This window comes from Brachionichthys hirsutus, unplaced genomic scaffold (genome assembly GCF_040956055.1).
Source record: "Brachionichthys hirsutus isolate HB-005 unplaced genomic scaffold, CSIRO-AGI_Bhir_v1 contig_1405, whole genome shotgun sequence".
NCBI lineage: Eukaryota > Metazoa > Chordata > Actinopteri > Lophiiformes > Brachionichthyidae > Brachionichthys > Brachionichthys hirsutus.
Genome location: NW_027180323.1, coordinates 680,928 through 703,535, shown reverse-complemented (window position 1 = coordinate 703,535; position 22,608 = coordinate 680,928). Strand labels below are relative to the sequence as shown.

General features: G+C 44.2%; 1 protein-coding gene across 1 annotated transcript; it reads right to left on the bottom strand.

The window, feature by feature from the left end:
- Window positions 1-16,489: 16,489 nt before the first annotated feature.
- On the bottom strand, window positions 16,490-17,770 carry LOC137912740 (four-jointed box protein 1-like). The gene has a single exon (XM_068756875.1). The coding sequence runs from the start codon at window positions 17,768-17,770 to the stop codon at window positions 16,490-16,492; it is 1,281 nt and encodes a 426-aa protein (XP_068612976.1).
- Window positions 17,771-22,608: the final 4,838 nt, after the last annotated feature.

Genomic DNA, 22,608 nt, shown 5'->3' with positions numbered 1-22,608 from the left:
AAAAGAAAAAGGGATGAGAAAAAGCTGCTCTCTTTAGTGAGATCTAAAGAGGCTTTTGAGCCGGTCTTCACACAAACAGTTTTGGCAAATCACTCTTCCTGATTTGAATGGCTCACCATAAATGACAGTAAAGCACATTTCAAGTAAGCGTCCAGCATCCACAAAATTGAATGATGCTTTTTTCTTATTTTTGTAGATTGCACTTATGTAAAGACTGCCATAACTAAATATTTATTTATTAGACTCTCAACACAATGAATGACAATGAAAATATATTTCCTTGGCAAAAAAAAATCTAATTTAACTTGATGTGAGACTCACTTTAGCCAAATATAATGTAACAATCAAAACTGTAAATCTCAGGTAATTTAATCAACACAAATGATTATGATTCTCAGTGGTGCTGTTGAAATTGAAAACATTAATTTATGTGCCGTATACATCAGTGCAAGCTATTTGCATAGTATTGAACCCACAACATGGCAAATGCAGGTTTAAAAGATCTCTGGACTTACTTTAAAACCACTGCCTTTTAATGTGCATTTTAAAATGGAAGTTATATGTAAAATAACATTTAAGCTTTCAGTGCATTGATTTCCAGTGAGAAGCACCCCATGTTCATTTATAATCTATTATCAACTAATAGTGGCAATCAACTGATGACAGTAAATCTGTAAATCATATGATGTGGTGAATTAGAAAGTCACAAATATGGAATTTAATGTAAAATAGTTAAATTGACTGGGAACGCAGTCCTCTGCTGCACCGAGATTACTGTTTTAAAGACACAGATGTATTAAGTGAAAGTTGGTATGCATGGGGTCACACTCCGAGGTGCATCAGGCAAAAACAATCACTCAAATGAAATGGAAACGGAACATTTCACAGGCGTTGTGACATTCAGAAAATACACGCACTGGATAGATGTTTCAAATGAGAAATGGAACATCTCATTACATTATGAACCAATGCATATCGGCTCATTCCATAATTACACGGATTCATAACAATGTGAATCCGGTCTCAAAGCCAGAAAATTGTTTTTTTGCAGAGCATCATTATTTCAAAGTAAAAGCTGACCTTTCGTTTATTATTCATCCTCTTTGGCTTGTGTTAAATGTTATCACAATTAGTCTATGAATTTTTTTTTTTTATAGCCAAAGCCATTATTTATGAGCTCACACACTGACTGACCTTTAACAGCCAATTTCTAACCAGTTCAATCTTGAATTCCATAGGACACATTTAAAGCTAAAATTAAATGCATTTCTTCAGAGCATTCCTGTAATTTTATATTCACAAGAATGTACAACCCCAAAATAGAAAAGTCACTGCTCACAGCTGTCATGGGCACTGAGGCATTACAAACAATGAAGTGCAGCCAGTTTTTAGGTCGAACCCTTTTTCCTCTAAAACCTCATTAAAAAAAAACACCTATGACTCTATTAATCTTTTTGTATTATCATCATTATGTAAAAAAATATATGCAGCTGCTGTTCATTATAGATATAAAGAAAAAAGTAACAGACACAATTCAGCAGTTTCACTTTAACCTATTAAATGCACTTAACACTATTAAGACTCGGAGGCAAACTGAATCCCACTGTTTGCTGGGGGCACACACAAGTTACAAACCCCCCCCCCCCCCCAGACCTTCATGAACAACATTCTCCTGTGCAATTGCACATTGAATAAGCAAAGAGATGATGTGGGACCAAATACACAGAGCAGATGAACCAGTAAATCCATTATCACTGCCTTAGCATACTGTATTCCCTCACAACCCCCCCCCCCCCCCCCCTTACTGCCTATCCCCATTTGATCTCTTACACACACTCTGTAACCACAGTAACTGCCTCATGCTGCCAGGTGCAGTTCAGTGATGTGCAACCAGTAGTTTCCTGTGCGGCTCACAGTACACCGTTTCTCAGATCTGCAGAGACAGGGTGTCAGGGGATGATAGTAATAGTGTTTGGAATCAAGCATAAAGCACAGCTAATAGGATGACTTTGAATTTCCACTGCACAGTTCAGTGTGTGGAAGCAATTAAGCTCGGTCTTGTATTCCTGAGGCAAATTAAACTGTATCACACCTCAACAGTCCTTTGATTCATTGGTTGCACATGAGAGAGAATTACTGATTTTGATGTATTGCTTTTTAAAATTTGTTTTGAAAATACACAGAAACTTCAGCAACAGTTGGGATGAGGTACATCTCTACCTCATTGTTCCCTGGTTTCATAAAAATAATGTTGCATAAGGCATGAAAGTCAAAACAAGACGGCGCCTTGACTTTTCAAGAAGAAAAAAAGTATCTATATAAAACACAGCCAGCATGAATTTATAGAGATATTTTTCCGTCTTGAAATGATAGACACTAGTAATTTTAAACAGGAGAGATGAACACTGGCTGTGGTCTGCAGCCCAGGCACCTGTTGTGATGGCCAATGTCTTCCTGAGGATGGAGAGACTGAAGACGTTGAAGATGCACAGCATGAATGGACCAGGTGCAAGGAACAGTTTTAAATGGGAAGCAGCAAGATGACTAGTTTGCAATGGACAGCTGGGCTGAAACAGCCGATGGCCTGATTGACCGCTTCAAGCAATGGCAGCTGAGAAAGAGAATGAGCATGTGAGAGAAAGAGCGGCAGATATGAGGAAGGAGAAAAAGGAAACCAGCTGGAGGTGTGAAGATCGTCTTCATGACTGAACTTTGGTTAGAGCTTCAATGCTTCTTGGAGATTATTGTCAGTAGATGGGGAAACTGTTAGCAGTCCAAAGCCACACATAGCATGGAAGCTTTTGTGCTGTCATGTCTCATCTTTATTTAGTGCGTAACTAAATCACATTCTGATCTAATTTGTCTGGAGTATGTTTTATTGCCTGCTTCAGGAAGTAGCCTTGCCCTATTCTGATTAACATCTGTTGAATATAGATTAACACTCTCCTCTTTCAGAGCCAAACCCAATCGTGGTCGGTCTGAGGTCTTCGGGCTTTGGCATTACTGCACATATGCTCTCTCTCCTCCTACACCTGTGTGTACTTGTCATTGTATCCCACAGCAAGGTAGACAGCTCACCGCTTCCATGTTTACAAGGTCACCAGCAATGGCCAGATAACATCTCTCCTATAGAAGAACTGAAACAAGTCCTTGCACAATTACTGAGATTTAATGTCCTCTTTCAACCATCACGTGCGCTTCGCCACAGCTGGACTGCTGTCTGCAATGACATCATTTTCTGAAGGCACTGTTGGCACCATGTAACAGTGACATTCACTGTTTTCCTCTGCGGTCCCCCCCCTCAGCAGGCCCCTAAACGTGGGCGCTGTGTCACAGTGCTCCTCTATGCCCCCTGACGTATGGCATCCTGGCAGCGATCTGGCCTTGGAAAATTCTCAGGATGAATGGCTTTGCCAAAAGCATTCAAACCTTCAAAAGCCGGAATGGCCTCCTCTGTGGCGCCCGTTTGATAGTCCGAGGCTCGGCTTACCGCACACTAACAGAGCGACGGCTCAAAGGTGAGTGTGTTTCGCGAGATGGGCAGAATGTCTGAGAAAAAGAAAGAGGCACCTTTTAAAAAATTGGCCTGTTTCAGATGAAATATTCCCAAACCAATCAAGCTTTAAAAATGTTGAGTGTGCCACTGGAGATTTAAGGATTTCCACACACACTTCTTGTTTGGAAAAGAAATAGGAACACATTTCCACACTGAAATCTGACAACCAGTCTTTAAAGCAAAACCTTTCACAACAAGAAAGCTCTCATTATCATCTCATGTTGACCGCCATGGTCATTGAATTTCAATCACAGCATCGCGCATAGATGTCGAGTTCACACCTAAACCTGTCAGTCAAGAGTGGGCTGAGGGATGAGGGAGAGAGAGATTGCATTTGGTATAATCCCTGAGGTAATTCCTTTGTGTGCGTGTGCTGCTAGTGGGGTAGTGAGAAAGAAGAATAAGACAGAGAAGAGCAGGGCTACCTGAAAGTACGAACAGGTGAGAGGGAGACAGAAAGTAGTGTGGCCAATGGGGTGGTCGACTGAAAGAGAGTGAAAAGCAATGGATGAAAGGATGAAGATTGGCTTTTGCCTTCACAGTGGAGGAGAGTGCCTGCGAGCAAACGAATGAACAGATGACCTGCTGCGTTTACCTGACTGACGGTCGGACGGTAGCCCTATCTTTCTGATGGAAGCCCCTCCCCCAAAATGCCTCTCTTGCTGCAAGTCTGTTCGTGTCCAATATCAACTCTTAAAACAATTACTGGACTGCCAGTGGGAGGACATACTGCTGAGTCAGCAAACAAACCTGGAAGGATACTGGATGAAAGGAACAAGGGGAGGGGAACGGAAGTAATGGATGAATGGTTTTAAAAATGGAAATCTAATCACGCTTAAGCTTCTTATTATTAATTTGGCTGACATGGGAGTCTGTGTGTGTGTGCTTGTAACCTCGTTTTCCACTGTCTTTGTGAAGCAATAGAATTTAAGTCAGAGCAAAAGCAGATTATGATATTAAGTGTTATGCTTCTTGCAAATACATAAAAGAGGCGGTAGATGAATGAACACACTAAGTACACGCTTTAAAATACGACAACAATAGTTTTGTTTTTGCTGCCACCCTAAGTTAAAGATTTTAAATGCCCTCTCCTTTTATGGACAATACTATTTTCATCCTGACATTTTGTTCAGCTATGCCCTGCTGATTAAACATGAATATTGGATATGTATAATGTGCAGTTTCACCACACACTGACCGTTTTGATGCGTGTAGAATACTGGAACGCTTTTGGTAGGATTTGGTAGTAAGCATTACTCACCAGCCTCACTAATGCAGACCACATTTACCCAAGAGGCCATACAAGGCGCCTGCGCATGGCTGTCAAAGATCTGATGACACAATGGTTGGTTTGCACATTTCCTGCAGGAACATCAGAGAGAAGCTCATCATCATGCCTGTTATTGTCACTTGCAGGCACCATAAGCATTCATTCATTCATCCACCACCATCACCTCATGTTGCACCACGATAACACACATTCCCACATTACAAGGATCTAAATTCCAGCAGGATGAACACAGCCCTGTTGTTGCATGGTCTCAGAATTCACCAGATGTCCCCTAATGGGCATGTTTGAGATGCTCTGGGCAAATATGTGCTCCAGCTTATGTCAGTTCCTGACAGGAGCCATCAACTTAAATAAAATCAAATCACCAAATATAGTGTATACACTATAAGTTGCTGTAACATTGGCTGCACCAGATGTGTGTTTCAAATCTGAGCAAAAATGTCTCTTGGTGTTTGCAGCTCAGTCTTAAATCTTCATTATCCCCTGAAAAAACCCTGACATTGTTGCTGCTATATTTTTTGCTGAGTGTTTGATGAGGCTTGAAATTAATGATTCATTATTAAAATTTTATGTATTGCACTACGTATAAGGGTAATTATTAGGGGCGCGTGTTATGAATGACTCATACAGATAGAATGGCAGAGGGGCTACAGTCACTTTAGTAATGGCTTTCCTGCAAGCACAGAATTGAATCACTAATCAGCAGGATAATTGGCTCTTGGTGAGAAATAACCAACGGAGAATCCCAATGGCTTTCCTTATACCTCCTTTACTCGCAGAGTCGTGTCCCATCCTGCTCAGAATTGCCTCCCAAGTACACCAAGTAATCCCACGGGATTAAGTCGTTTTTACATGAAACGTGTGCAGCATAGCAGCGGATGAACGGTGTAAAATATGAAATCAGGGCTTTGATATTTCAAGACTGCAGGGCCAGCCATTCTTTGTCTTTTTTTACTATGCTTCCTTTCGCCCACTATCCCAGAATGCATTCAGAATCAGGATTAAGAACAGCCTAAAATTGAAAATACGACTGCTCCATGACACGACGTGTGACAGGAAGGAGGTGACGGAAGGAAAAAGATACAGAGGAAAGAAAAAGTGAAGCGATAGATGTCAAAAGTGAAGCGTAAGCCTCTGAGAACACTTCACCGAGAGCTACTCTTACCTTGCGGATCCTTACCTTCCTCAGCTCAAGTCCTACCTGCCAAGAGATCAGCCACACGAGCCGTACCAGCAATGGATCCTGAAAATGCCCCCCCCCCCCCAGTCCGATGATGACATCTTGCCAATGACCTGTTATATGAGCCACTTTTGATTCACTACCACTATGGACATTCCAAAACCACAGTTAGAAGCTGGTTGCTGCCTCTAATCAGGTGTCTTTTGGATACGGGCCCATGAGGAACCACCATTCCAGAATCATTTTGCAACGCTCATCTGTCAGACCTCAAACTAAAGCCTCTGCCTGAAGTGGAAGGGTCAAATGACCAAATGGTGCCTTACCTGGGCTGCATAAAACTTGATGTCACGTTTCCCCCCCCTAACTTCCTTGGTTGGAACCTCTCAAACATTTTGCTCTGCCAATGCAACAGATGCCACATTCAGTCTGGTACAGTAATCGGCGGACCTATTTATACCCTCACTGTGTAACTTCAGGGCCAGCGCAACACTCACCATGTACATACACATGCTCACACTTGCACACGTTGCACAAATGCACACGCCAAGAATCAGGCTTTGGCTTGTCTCCAGTGATGTCTGAAATGAAGCAGCTTAGGAAGACCCCCTTGCCAAGTGAGCGAGAGACAAAATTAGAACAAGATTTTTTTTTCTATACGTATTAATAAATGAATATTGCATGTTGGCAGAAACATTGAAAAATGTAATTTCAAAATTCCCTAAAAGCCAAATGAAGGTGAGGTGAAGATGCTAATCATATTATTATTATTATTATTATTATTATTTTAAAGACTGGTTTTAGCTGCCTGAATGAGAGAAAGGAGAGTGAACAGACCATGGTCAGGTGAGGACCAGCAGCTTTTGGATTGCCCTGGTTACTGGGAATAAAAGCCACAGCCAATTACACCAGCTCTCCATTTTAACAACGGTTGTGTTGTTGGAACACTTGACAATAAATCAATATCAATGAAAGGGAGGAAAATAATGATGAATAAAAGTAAAGCTAGACAATGTGGACATTTGACAGCTGTATATATCCAGTTTTCTAGAAAGCGTGACAATTGAACACAACAGTAAAGGCTGTAAATCCTTACATGACTTTACTGGTTTACTGTCATGAGGGCGAAGGCTTGATAATGGCGCAGCTACTTTCACACACACACACACTGCATGAGAATAAAGCTCAGAATCAAGAAACAACTCCACACATCCATCAACCTCAGGCACTGCAGGTCTCTGCAATATAAACCTGCATGTTTGGCCATGGAAAGATCACTCACATGCAAATAAATAAAGAAAACCACATTTACACATATATAAATATACAGACGGGCACGTCTGTGCTCTTACACAATTGTCTGTGACCTTTAATGTTACATTCAAAGTCACACAAATCCTAAGCGCTGAGAGGGAGGTGGCATTTAAGACCAAGAGGAATATTTTATATTGTGCAATAAAAAAAGGGGTTGGAGGCAATATTTGAAGGGTCACCTTTGATACCGTCAAAAATAAAAACCTATACGGCGTCTGTGATAGTTATGTGTCTCTGCTCATGTGTAAATGGTAAATGGACTGCACTTATATAGCGCCTTTCCACTGCTTCGCGGTGCTCAAGGCGCTTTACATGAGGCCTCACATTCACCCTTTCACACACACATTCACACTCCAGTGGGCGACTGCTGCCATGCAAGGTGCGGCCAGACCCACTGGGAGCAATTTGGGGTTCAGTGTCTTGCCCAAGGACACTTCGACATGCAGACAGTCGGAGCTGGGATTCGAACCACCGACCTTCTGATCACTGGACGACCCACTCTACCAACTGAGCCACAGCCGCCATGTGTGTGTGAGGAAAATATTTTTTACAGATTCAAGCCACCACCTGCATCCAGTCCTACAGGTAACAAACCATAGCTTAACTGTTTGTGTGATTGTGCAAACCAGCAAGTGAGCACTCCAGCTCTCAGAGGCACAGGAGGGGCGATGAGGCTGCACAAGTGTGTGTGTGTGTGTGTGTGTGTGTGTGTGCGTGCACCAAATCAATGTATTAGAGAACCACAAAAAACGCTTCCTCGCCTTTGAAGCTGACCCGATCACCTTCCCCATCCCTGCTCTGCTGTCCAGTCACTGTCAGCGTGCCATAAATCCAGGCGCTCTTCAGCCGGTGTGCCTCTGAAGTTCAGGAATGCCCGATAGGGATTTAAGACCCAGTGAGTTATGGGAACACCTGGGAGGGGTGAAGGGGGGGGGGGTTGCAGGGAGCGAGCTGCAGCAGTGGTTCAAGGATTCTTATACCTTTGAAAGGCCGCACGCTGACAGCCAGCACGACTGATGCATTAGTTCTGGTGCTCAACTATCTTTGGTGCGTATAATATGCCTTAGAATCAATGAATTAGCATGGAATACAAACCTGCCGATTTCACGTGCACGCTCTCACACACCTATTGCTTTTAACAAGTGTGAAAATATGCGTGTAACGTGGTCCAGCAGTGATTTCAGATGAGAAGAAACATCAGAGAATTCAGGGATGGCAAAGAGAGAGGTGTTTTTGAAAAGGTTGAAGGTTATTAAAACAGAACGTAGAACCAGAGGCAGAGGTTATGGTCCGGACACGCCTGCACAGCAAGATGACATTCTATTCGCTCGCATGCTCAGTCACCAAACTATCGGTTCCCCGTCCTTGCAGAGACGCCATTTGTTTGTCTGCCAGTGAGAACAGAGGATTGTTTGAATAAGTGTGTGTGTCCCAATGTACGTTGTGTGTTCGAGCTTCTTGTTGTCGTCACTGATTAATCTGTCTGTTATTGTTTGGCTAATCAAGCAATTGTTTAGTCTCTAAAAAAGACACACAACAATGGAAAAATGGCCCAATCATTTTCAGCTTTTCTTTCCCACGCAGCAAATATGCAGTTAACAATGATTATGGCGACAGATTTTCCATTCAGAAGTAGCTAACTGCCGTAGATAATTACGCTAATGGCATGAATTGATTGAAAATTCAGACTTGTCTATTTGAATTAGGAGCCCTATAAAAGGGTACTAAATAGGCGCTTGGAGGTGATAAACATGTGTCAAAAGATACAGAATAAAGCAAGTAAAAAAATCACCATGTTCTCCTTCTCATGACCCATATAGAAGACAAGGATGAAGGAAGCATTGCACTCAAGAGTTCCAGGTATTGTATGTCATTTTGTAAGTTTGAGTGCTACATGAAAACATGTGAGATTATTTATCTAATTTAAACCTGACTGACTACCCGTCTGCAGGCGGTTTGTCTTTGATGTAATGGTCCGTAAACTACAGTAAACTACATTAGTGAGGCTGACATTTACAATATATTAAAGTTTGAGCATATTAGTCTAATCTTGCATTGGAAAGACACAAAGACAGTAACTCTTAAAATCTTTCCTTTTTAGGGAGCTGTTTTGTAATCAGCCACTTTCCCAAAGTCGTGTGAAACACCTTCATGTACCTTGTTTTGTCTAATAAATAGTCAGATTTTGAAAGACATTCATTTTACAGTAATGTAAAAAATATTTACTTGATTCATCCATTACCCAAATTATTTTAGTTTTTCTGTCCTCTGCGTATTTAAAGGTCTGAAATGAAAAAGGAGGTTATGTTTTTGACTGTGTTTTTTTGTTATGGAAAAACTGCTGTATGGATCTTGATGAAAAAAAAAATCTGAAGATGGGTCTTGGTTAGTTAGTTAGATTCCATTAAATTATAAGAGTGATCCGGATACCCACTTAGATAAAAAAAAATAAAAAATACAATGCAGATTGTCCCATTTATTATTGAGGCTTTTTCAAAAGATTATATCTTGTAAATTATGCATTCAATTCACTCACCATAAATCCCAGCCATAAAGGGGTCCGATGTGCACAAGCATGCAAAATGTCTTCTGGATCTGATCCAGAATGAGGTCAGTGAAAAATACACATCAACTCTGATTCACTTTTACTTTTCATGGTGTATAAAGGTACCGAGACCAATTGAGAACCTTTTGATGATGATCCAGATCACCATGTGGACGGTGTCAATCTAATTACGAGGGGGAATGAGCTGCTTGGTGGAGGTCTGTGCTCTCCGAGTGCTTTTCTTGTTATCCTCCCATCTCCAAGTAGCATGGACGTAATCATCAACATGCAAAAGAATAAATCACTGTTAATCGCCCTTGCTACGGAGGGTAATTAAAGGAAAAATAAGCCATAGACAAGGAAAGCGCAGCAGAGAAGACACACAATAAAATACAAACAAGAGCAGCAGCCCCAACACCGTCAGTGACTCATTGTTTCGTTGGATTCAGCTTTGAGGTGGCATTCTGAATTTCCGGGAAAGAAAATTCAACAACTTATACAGTGTGTCTACTATTGTGTCACCTTTCTCGTGCATTGCACCATTATGCTACGCTAGGTCGTCGCCCTGTCTCACCTTCACCAAGGCATGTCTAATCCTGTTCAAATGGCAATGATACTGCAGAGTCAGCCATAACCCCCCCTCCCCGCTAATGTTTGTCTCCAGGGAGCACTTCCCTGTTCGTCCCTCTAAGAAGAGGAGCCAGCACCTGGAATCAGCCCAAATCGACTGGCTGCCTGTTCGGGCCGGCTTCACTGTGTTTCCGGCTATACTCTCTGCCGACCTGACCACTCAACTGATGGACTGTCGTGACATTTTCTCACAGTTAACTTTAATTATTTCACTATAACATTTGCACCATTATGGAGCGAAGCAAGCCGGCGTTTTGCGTTGTACACCACCCTACTACGAGGGCACAAAGTGCAATTTACATAGAAATTACCAAATTACTGGGGACTGGTGCAGCCAGTCGGGGCTACACTCAAAATGTTTATTGTACCCACATGCAGGTTCTGTGTTACAGACTCCAGCCAACGGTATCATTCAGGGAATACCCTAAGCGGTCAGCGAGGAAGACACAGAGTGCTGATTCAGCCGGTTGCAGGTACTTTGTGATCATGCGTCCCACGCCCTCGTGCCCTTCAGTGCATTGATTCTCTTTGGATTACAAGCTTAGTTAGATAAGACAAAGTCCTGATTCCACAGTCACAGGGTATAAATATTCATTTGAAGTCTTTATAACAAAATATCTTAATATTATGAAAATTGGGTTTATGGTGCAGAGTTTGCATGCCGTATTCTAGATTTAGAAACTCGTCCCTTATAGTTTTTGCTAGTCAGATCTAAAGCTACCACATGTTCAGCCAACCAATTAGAACCAATCAACTCTGTCTGGCTTTGGAGCAGATTGACAACCGCTCACAACAATGCAAAGAAATGTCTTAATTACAGCCAAAAGTGCTGTTGGCCACGAGAAAGACGCGTTCGACAGCAAAATGACACATTATCTCCCAACGAATGGGATCTGTTATCCTTTCCAACAAAAGAATGAAACCAACCCTGTAATTTCCATAAGCATACTAATTCACATTTGCATAGAGATGAATCCAGATGCAAATGAGCAAAACTGCATGTACTTGAAACGGGGGCCCCTGGCTGCACCGAGGCATCAACAGGCACCTCCCGGCGAAATCACCCAAGCATATCCAGTCATATCCAGGCATTGGCATTCTCATTTAAAGTTAGGGAAAAGCAATATGACATATTTGAATACGCAGACTGTACAAGGAAGCTAATGCCATACATGGGTATTCAGATAAATCTGAATTCATGTCAGGTGTTTTAATAGCGTAATAAAGTACACGGGAGGCCTTTCATTCAGACTTGCTGCTGGTATTGAGACAGCCATCATTATGTACTTGCCGTGGTCATCGTAGCATTCAATGAACCTGATAATATTATAAAATGCAAATGGGTCACATGAAACCAAATGAGGCGTATTCCCTGCAAGTCTGCAGAATACACTCTATTCTGACATTTGGAAACAGCGCTTGAGGGATGCAGCGTAACAAATTACGTGGGGAAATTAATCAGGAATTATTTTTCATGTTTGCTGTGACTGGGCATAAAGCAAATCGTATTAAGGAGAAATCAAGGGAATCCAAATTGAGGTTTTAACGTTTCTTGTTTCTCAAGCAGTTTAATGGATTATATGCGGAGCTTTCCTGCTCCTATGTTCATTCATAAACGTAAGGGCCATCAAAATCTAATAATAGCCTAAAATAATGATGAGAAATGTATTAACCTCTGTGTCCTCTGATCCGTATTTCTTTCAACACTGACTGTGCATGAAATAATCATGGCATCATCGAGTAAAAAATAATGAAATAAACAAATGCGGTGAAAATAACAGATTTTTGTGATGGGGAGAATAAGAGGATGTTGTCTTCTACAATCTTCTTTAATCTGCAAGCATTGGCAGCCACCAGAGAATGGACAGCAGCTGGACAGATGTATGAGTCTATTCCCTTGTGTGCTATTTATTGTGCTAGAGATGTGCAAAATTGATCCATTCCTCCATTACAAGATTATTGGCTACAAACATTAGATTTTAGAAGTTTGGGAAATAAATTCAAATAAAAATGAGCTCTCTGCCATGGGGTTGGTTTTTCATGGTCCTAGCCAAGATATACACGCAAATACTTAAAACTTGGATGCACTCAGATATATCAAAAATGACTAAAAGAAAATCCATATGGCTTGGATTAACAACACTGCCTCTCTTGTGGGAGGGTCGGTGGTGCTGTGGTTAGCGCTGTCACCACACAACAAGAGGGTACAGGTTCAAATCCTATCTGTGCGGAGTTTGTATGTTCTCCTTGTGTCAGTGTGGGTTTTGTCCGGGTTTCGCAGGTTTCCTCTGACCTCCAAAAACATGCAGTTTCTCCAAATCGTCCCTAGTGTGAGAATGTGTGTGTGTGCGTGTGTGGTTGTCTGTCGACGCGCTGGCAACGTGTCCGAGGTGTACCCCGCCCATAGCAAGCTGGGATAGGCTCCAGCGACTCCTGTGACCCGCAAAGAGGAAAAGCGGCAAGAAAATGTCTGGTTGGTTGCTTCGTTAGGCCTCTCTTGTGATCTTTCCAGGCGCACACAGTTATTAAACTCACAGCATATGAAGAACTGTGGCTGAAATCCCAAACTCACAATTGTGAATGGCAAACAACTGGCAAAACGAGACACCTTTAATGTCAGCAAAAAAAAAACAGGTGAATGCTGAAAATACATTTACATTTGAATGAGATTAATGTGGGTGTACTTATACCGTGATTTTTGTTCTCTTTTTATCAGTTGAGAGACGAAGCTCTTTTCTCATGTCTCGCTGTCCCACTCCCTTTTACTTCTCCTGTGCCTTAAAACCTTGTTTGGACACAATGTGGCTTTGTGCCAGCTCTCCAGTGAACACCACATCCTGGCTGTCCAGTGCTTACCCCCCCCCCCCCCCGCCCCCCAGATTTAGCCCAGCCCCCCAGTTTACTCTTCATGTCCCGTGTCCACTCAGCTGCGACGAAATGACTCTCCCATTAGTATGTGCGGTGTTTTGTAATGAAATCATTAAGTCATACACAGGAAGTTCCCTCCACCATGAATGTTATTATGTCCGTCCACTCATTCACGGCAGGCCTGCAGCAAAAAGAACCGTCCGAGTCAATCGGTCACATCGTGTATGGCAAAAAAAACAGTCTCGCTCTTTTGTCCCCCCCTCCCAGAACAATAAACAGACTTCAGTCCTTAAACACTTTGATATTCTCGTGAGAGATAGTGACTTTAGGCTTTTGAAAATTTGCTGGACATTTCGGAAAATGAATGCATTTTATTTTGTTTTACAAAAGACGGATAACAGCAGCCTGTTGTCTTAGTTTAACAGAAAGCTTAGAAATATGGGGAGCCGGCTGTCTTAGCTTAGTCTGAATGCAATCTGGCCACTCTAATTACAGAGTAATTGCCCTAACCCTAACCCCCCCCCCCCCAAACAAATAAAATAAAATAATAATAATAGTGAGTGGTGCCACAGAGGCTTTCTGAAATCTTGGCATCACTGTGAGACTGCCAGGCAACCAGCAGAGACCTCAAGAAATCAGTGCTCCCACCCAATAAGGTGCTCAATTTATAGGCTCATGAAAACAGGGTGTACCGTTTCATTTTCATGCTAAAGAGTGCATGTAACTGCGCTTCAGTCATGCTGAGACGATCGCTGTTTCCGATCGTTTCATTTAGCCCGGCTGTTGTTTTGTGTTAATTGGACTGGCCTCAGAGTGGTATTGATTTCCTCTTCCAATTGTCAGAAACGTATAGCAATGTGCTTTATTACCAAAATGCTTGTTCCTGTTCCGTCCACATCCTTTGAAAAAGCTGCCTTTTCTTTTTAATATCGTGAAATCAGATCTCCTAAAATTTGACAAGAGCTTGTGTACACAGCTGGGACTCCTTCTGCTCGCCTGCCTGAGAAGGGTTAGGGTTGTCTGTGTACATTTGGGTGTCCATGGAGATGATCCCTCGCTCAGCTCCTCTGGAATGTTTGCAATTTGCACAGAGAGGAGGAAGATCAACTCCAGTACCTGCAGGTTCTCTGCTTGGGCCTGCTTATACCCCCCCCCCCCCCGGGTATAAGACTGTCTGAGCCTGTGATTCAGCCAACTGACAGTGAAAACAAGTACATCTGGAAGGAAAATGCCTCATCCTGTGCCCACTCAGTGCTGGCGTGCGCAGAGCATGACTATCTGCCATATATATAAATACCACGAGCTACGACAGGTTGAACTCATTAGACTGTCACAAAGTTATGAGCATGAAACTTTACTTGCCTCTGGGTGAAGAAAAAAAAAGAGGGACTTGGAGGATTTTTATGTGGCGATTGGAAATATAAGAAACGCAGAAAGCGTGACGGAGGAACATATGTGAACATTTAAAAGGGGGCTTCAGCAACCTCTTTGATATCCACCTTTAGCGTGATTACAGCTGGCAAAGGAACGGACAGAAAAAGAAAGAAAAAACTAATGAAGAAAATAACATTTGGAGCTGCAGATCTCAGTTTAACATTGGCTTTATTCCCTGGTGTTGTTAATCTCTAACAGATTCTTCGTGCAAGATGCACAGCTGTAATCCCCCCCCCCCACCCCTTCTGCTGAAACACACGTTCTAACCCTACATCCAGTGCATCAGCATGACCTCCTTTCTGCAGCAATCGGTGCACAGATTGATCCCTCGTCCTTATTAGAGCAGTACGAGGCGAACTCGTCTGGAAAAAAGCTTTCAGTTACACCTGCTTAAACCGCTGCTGCTGCTTCCCCGCCAATACTGACCTGGCAGGGAAGAGGAATGGATCACAGACACTAGGCATGTGTTGAAATTAAACAAGAGTACAAATCAAGCCACCGTTTGAACAAGATACACTCACACGAGATCCAAGCGGCTACACTGTGCCTTGAAATCTGCCATATTTATAACGAAGTAAAACAAACCAGATGAGGTGCAGTCGTGAGAGGATGGAAAGAATTAGGCTCTTTGAACATGGGATCGCTGGCTTCCCCCCGGATGATGAGCTTTTAAGTCCAAACAGAAATCAAATGCAGACCTGGACCCAGAGTGTGGCGCTAACAAGGAGACAACGCTCTCCATAAGAAACAATAGTTAAGGTTATCTACATGCGTGTGCAGTGGTTGCACATGTCCTCCCAAATGCTTTTCACAATTGCAACTTCAACTTTTGATTGCTTTGTCAATGGATGTCTAATGATGTAAAATGTCTCAAGATCATCATTTTAAGCAAAAAGAAATGATAAACTGCATCATAGATTCTTTTTGTAATGTTCATGTAGAGCGAGATATTTCTACAGCACAATGAGAACAAGAACAAAGGCTTGAGAAATCCAAGACAAGGTGTATAGAAGCTTTATGGATTCTATTAAGACAGTCAAGTATAAACTGCATATAAAATACAGTTAGACAGCAATTAAATGACATTACAGTATATATATATATATATATATATATATCAAGATCAAATAAGATTTTGGAATGTTATCATGTACGTTAAATTAGTGGAGCATCAAATCCCCAAAAGCACTTTATCAGACAATATCTACAGCATAATTACAATATGTACAATAGGTATGATACACATGTAAATTCAAGGCTGAATATGTGATCCAGACACAATTAGACGAGTGCAGATGCTAAATAACGACGTCCTGTGCAAACTATTTTCTATGGAAAGGAAGCCAAAATTCAAGAGTCCACTCGTAGGAGACACAAAGCGAGAGCCCAAACAATGGAGGGCTTCACTCCCGACAGGCAACGGCCACAATCATATTAACTAGTCTTGGGATTAATATCCCTCTTAGGGTGAACCTCAGGGCGGTGACCTAAACTCTTTTGCCTCGCAGCTTATAAACACTTGTCAAATAAGTCGTTTAAAGTATTTAAGCAATACATTCTATTCACAAGAGGTAGTTCAGCTTTAGATGCGAGTCGGTTCTGCGTAAAGTCTAATTTAACACAGGTGTGCCATGTTACGGGCGCCAAATGCGTCACCGTGCGCGCGCCGACTCTTCACAGCTGGCCGTACCTCCCTTTGCAATGCAGAATGTGTTTGTGTAATCTGTCTATCCTGTCCTGGAGAACAGCGGCGTGCTCGTCCGACAGAAACCCCAATTCCGCAGACAAAGGCTCGCTGTCTCTGTAGAGCTCCAGCAGCTTCCTCCTGGAGTCTCTGCGTCGGTGCAGCTCCTCCACGCGTCGCGCGGTCCGTTTCCTGAACACGCACACCGAGTCCAGCGCCGCGCTGTGATATTTCTCCCACATGTTCAACACGCGAAAGCCGTGCACGAGTCCGGCCTCGTTGTCGATGAACACGAGGTCGCCGCGCGGCGTCTTCAGCAGGTTGTTCGTGTCCCTCTCCATGACGCGCGCGTCCCACTGCAGGCTGAACAGGTTGCTGACGAGCCTGTCGAAGTTCGCCGTCAGGTAGTCGAACGCGATCAGGTCGGTCCACTGCATCAGCTCGAGCAGCTCCGGTGGCGTCTTGTCCCAGAGCTCCCGGAGCGCAGGGTGGAGCCCACTGCTCTCCTGTCTGAGCGGCGCGGGTGTGACGACCCCCGTGAGGTTGGAGACCCACTCGGTGAGAGAAACCACGGCCCGATCGCTCCACTGCAAGCCGCCGGTCCGCGCCCTCACCGCCGACCACTGCGCGCTGTCGGCGCTCACCCGGGATAGCACGAGAGGAGGCAGGTTCGTGATGCCCAACAAATGAGCAAGGTAATACGTCAGCGCTTCTCCTTGCACCTGATCCGCGTTTATGCCGTAACGCACGCACGCCTTGGTCCCATCTGCGAACGTGGCGAGCTGATTGGAGATCCTGCCGCATCCCGGCTCCAGTTTCACGATGCGCTCTGCCCGAGCTCTCGCCTGCCATGCCCAAGTATATTCCTCTTTGAAGCCCACGGGCAGAAGCTCTTCCAGCCACTCGCTCCAAAATATCCCTCCCTCCACCGGGGGGCCCATCAGCGTGACCGCAGCCTCCTGCCGCGCTGACCTCGTGTCATCCCTATTCGCGTGGTAATCGCGATTTCCCACGGAGACGAGCTGATCGGTGAGATTGTGCGCGCCAAGCCTGCGCGGTCTCTGCGCCGCTGGGACAGCGAGCAAAGCCCGGAAAGTTTTGGCAGAGAACTCCGCTGGAAGTCCTCCGTGGGGGGAGCCTCCGCCCGGCGCTGCAGAGAAGCCTCGCTTGCGACGCGCCAAGCTGTCCTCCAGCGCGCTCCACACGTAGAAGACACTTGCAAGGGCGCACAGGAAAAGCAGGGCGAATAAGTTTGCTGAAACAGCCCTCATGGCGAGACCACCAACGCCCCCGGCGCCCCCCCCCGCCCCGCCGCGGGTTTGGGGACCAACGGAGGTCGAGCAGGTTTCAGATGCAGAATAAACTAATTTCTTCAAACCACGGTTGCGCTGGAGCGTCTGTGAGCCATGCGCCCCGTGTCCCGCACACCCCACCCAAGCCCCGCAGTTTACAGCCGGACTACTTAATCTCACAGTCGGAAGAAGATCTCCGAAAGAGTGGGGGCTCTCATCTCCTACGTGGCTCAGATGCCAGATCCCTCCACCTTCCTCTGCGGGGAGCGGATCACCGCGGCGGATGCCCGCTGCTGAGCGTCCTCCATGACAGTCGCTGGTTTAGTTAGTGTGCGCTTTGAGCGCGTTCACCACGGTCCTCTCTCTCTCTCTCCTCTCTCTCTCTCTCCCCTCTCCTCTCCTCTCTCTAGCTCCCCTCTCTCTCCTCTCTCTCTTTCTACCGGGCACTGGGTGAGTTTTGATTTGTGGCGTGCCGTCGCTGGGCGGCGAGGCACGTGACTCCATTCCCGAGACGGTGGGCGGATCGTGGGAAGGAAGGCTCAGAGAGAAGGGGAGCAAGTGCACCGCTCCACTTGCGCGTGCGTGTGAGAGAGCGGATTGTGTGTGGGACTATTGGCATTGGCTGCCATTATGATTATTGATACCCTTTTTGCAATAGGCGATCGCCGTGAGGTCACCATCAATTGATCAGAAAATATTTTCGGGACTTGAAATTACAAATGAACTGAAATGTATTTTATATGGAATTAAACTTTCTGCTTTAAGAGGGTGTTCGCGTCCATATTGGATAAGCAGCGTATTCAAGCATGAAAACGCAGACAAGGAACTCTTTATGCCCGAACGATGGAATGTTCCTGTTAGTCACCAGATATCTATCCAGCTGATCACAAGTTTCACTGCTGATAGCAACACTGAAGGCAAAAAGAAGTGCAGGTATAAGGCCAATGTCTGAGTCATAGATCATCGACGGGAAAATATATGCAACTAAATATTAAAGGTGCTTATACTTAAATGTATTCTAAACACCCCTAGCATTTCCTTTTCAGCACTTAAATTCACCGTTCTGTCCCTTTTGAACAGCGACAGCGAATGGTACAGTCAACTGGACTAATGAGCCAAAATACGACAAATGAACTGTTAAGATTAAGACTGCAAAGAATATTTAAAGCTAGAAACAGACTTTTCACATTTTAAATGCACACTTACCGGTAGTTTAGAACAACAGGTGCCAACATTTTCTGCCATTTCGTGTGCCTCTATGTTTAAACGTAAGCTGTACATCCAACAAAGACAGAAAATCTTAGCATGTCTACCCAATAATAAAAAAAAAAGGATTTTTCAAGATTATCTCATAATTTTCAGGAAGATTTGCATCATCCAAGACATACTACTACTACTACTACTATTAATGTACTTTCGTCTTGGAGTCGCCACAGAAAATCAAACTTCTCCACTTCACCCTGTCCTTTGCATCGTCCTCCCCAACACCAGCCGCTCTCATGTCCTCCATCACTACGTCCATGTATCTTCTCCTGGGTCGACCTCTAGCCCTGTTCCCTGGCAGGTCCATTATCAGCATCCTTATACCGATATAGTCCCTGTCTCTCCTCTGGACATGTCCAAACCATCAAAGTCTGGCCTCTCTGACCTTGTCTCCAAAACATCTAACCTTCACTGTCCCTCTTATTGCCTAATTTCTAATCCTATCCAACCTGATCACTCCCAAGGAGTGCCAGATGCCATTGCTGATGCAAATCTCTGCATTTAACCGGGCTTGAGACTGGCAAAAGGGAGAAACTGGCAATGCAACGTTAGGTCCTGATAGCGGCACTACCCGCACGACCCATGAGGCTGCACATAATTGATTCAAATCATTAATTTACCTGTTTTTATGTTATCCTTTTATTTTGATATCTGAGACTAAATCTGTGATCCTCAGCATACATCTGGTGAGAATAAAGTCAGCCACTTGTCCAACACCGCAGCTAAAACTAAGGTAACACCCTTTGCACTCCTGTCTCAGACCAAGTATTCCATGTTAGCATTCCTTCAAAGTCTTCACAGTACAACTTGTGTTTTCGCTCTCTATCCTTGACCCTATGGTTCCTTAATCAAATTATTTGGGTCATTTTTACGGAGTCATGCTGCCATGCCTTTATGCCCGAGTTGAAAAGACAGCCACGCACAAGAATACTCCCTTACATCCTTCAAACTAGACATCCACCAATGTGTCTGACACGGTTCTTTTCATGTTGATCCTCTTCTTCCTCTTTTGACTGCTTCCAGTCAGGGGTCACCACAGGGAATTTTTCTTCTCCATTGAAGCATTCCATCTGCTTTGTTGAACTGACACAGGCTCTACGCAGAAGCCCCTCATTACACAACCCTCCCCCATTCATCCTGGTAGGGAATGGAACACCCTTGCTTTTTCCACACCCAGTGGCTGGATTTGATCTTCATGTTTATATTCATGATAAAACCACACAAATCCATCCATACTAGTATCCTTCCATCTATCCATCCACTTTATCGTAGCTGAGACTATTTTCCCAATATACACATACTGCATCACCTACAGCCTCTTTGACACTTTGCAGGTCATGCGTCTGCTGGAGCCTATCCCAGCTCGCTATGGGCGAGAAGCGGAGACGAGTCGCCAGCACAACGTGGGGCCACACAGAGATGGACAACCACTCACGGCACACACTCACACATTACGGAAAATTTGGAGTAAATAATTAATTCAGTCTCTTAACCCCCTTTGTCTGTTACCGGGTAGCGGGTCGTGATGGAGCCTGTCAATTCACCTAAATTGCGTGTTTTTGGAGGAGGGAGGAAACCAGAGAACACGGCGGGAACCCACACAGAAAATGGGGAGAACATACAAACTCCACACAGATAGGATTCTTAACCGGTACATTTTCGCTGTGAGGCGACAGCGCTACCCACTACGCCACCGTGCCACTCTAGTATATCTTTTAACATTTATAACATATAGGAGATGTGAGAAGCAGGTGAAATTATTCAGATGTATTCATCATGCTTCACTTGCATTTTGTCGAGATGGATGTTTTTGGAAATTTCTGCCATCAGCAGGATAATTTGTTCAATTCCTTGCCTGTGGTTGATTCTGCAATGCACATTGGCAGCAGTGGCTGCGCTGAGGGAAATGAAAAGTCCCAGGCTTGTGTACGAGTCGAGAAGCATTTTCAAATCAGAGAATGTGAAGAAATTGTTTTCGTAGAGGTTCATGGCGAAGTATGTATTTCTAAAAGGGGGGGGGGGGGGGGGGTGGTGGTTTTTTTTTCCATCTGGGATGTAGAGCTACAAATTGCATACTGTGCCTGTCACAAATACAAAAAGTAAAGGATTCTGGATAAGTCAAATGCATAAAAGGATAACTGCGACTATTTAAGTTTGAGTTTCTGCGCTGAGAACATCTGAACATGTCTGGTCTTGTTATAAAAACAACCTTTGTTGCCTTTCTTCACTTTTGCTTTAAAGTTCAGTAACAGCTAGACTTCTAAGGTCTAGACATTGTAAATCAAGAAGGCTTAAGTGCATTGCTGGAATTCTATCCGTGTTGCTTTTTAGGAGTGCGGACCGTCTGTGTTTACTGGCTTGGTTTGCAGCGGCACGGCCCGTGGTGTCTCTTTCCTCCAGCACAAGTGTGGGCATGTTCTCGTATCAAACCTATCTGTTTCTTACCATGTGTTATCTGCAGGTCAGAAACCCCCTGAGCCCGGCCCCCCAACCCTCCTGCCACATTCCTCTATCCGCTTTCCTTTTAAATACCTAAAGAATTCCCAGGAGGCCTGTAGCGCACAGAAAAGCCTTTCTCCAACAGTCAGCAATGTCTGTGGTCAAGCGCTTGCAGTGACAAAAGAGACTGCCCAGTCTGTCTGTCATCCCGTCTGTCATCCTGTCTGGAGTGCGCCCGTCACCGACCCTCTAACCATGCCGCCACAGCTTTGGTACAATTCTGGGTTGTCAGTGTAGTGCCTGCCCGCCTATACGCCGAGGGACAAACGGATGGTAGAGGGGCGTAAGAGGATGGGGACAGAGGGACAGAGGAGGAGACAGCAGTGGGCTTCAGCCACTCCCCCCCCCGTAGTCTAAGGTTAGTTCATGCTGAGCCATAACTCCTCGCTCCCATGATGCTTTGCAGCACTCTGTTTCCTGGACTGCATAATGAATGTGCACGGCTTCCATTAGCGTTGAAAGCTCAGATTATTTCACAGGGGCCTGACTATTACTCATGCTCAGGGAATCAGGAACTCGGCGGTGGGGGGGGTCCGTGGGCATAAATTAATTGACCCCTGTTTATGCGTGATAAAGATATCTGTATGTTGTTTGAACATATGTGCATTCATATGGGATTACTATAATTAAATAAAAAAGTGTGGGAATCAGACAATAAGGTTTTGTGGTGCAGGTGTCAATGCCTGCCTGTGACCCGGAACTGGGATGTTTGCCATCTGTTCAAGGAACCCACAAAGTGATTCTCTCTTCCCAGAACGCTCCAAGTTGACTGCAGTAAACATTTAATTGAGAATACAGCCTCACAATGAATAATCCAGAGATAGCTAAACGTGTAACCCCTTACCTTTGCCAATGTCATGATCAATGCAGTCTCAAGGCTTTTAGCAATGACTGGCCACTTGCTCTTTGCTAATGAATGAGTCACTGTTACTGAATGCTGTATTACTCTCAGCGACAGAAGAAGAAGCGGGAGGTTCGGCTTATTGATTTGCTGTACTCCTCGTCTTCATCTGGTTTCCATGCGGCAGAAGTTAAAAAGAGAGTGGTGGGGGGGT

Excerpts from the sequence above, each read along its gene's own strand:
- LOC137912740 (XM_068756875.1), bottom strand. The coding sequence starts at position 17,770 with ATGAGGGCTGTTTCAGCAAACTTATTCGCCCTGCTTTTCCTGTGCGCC.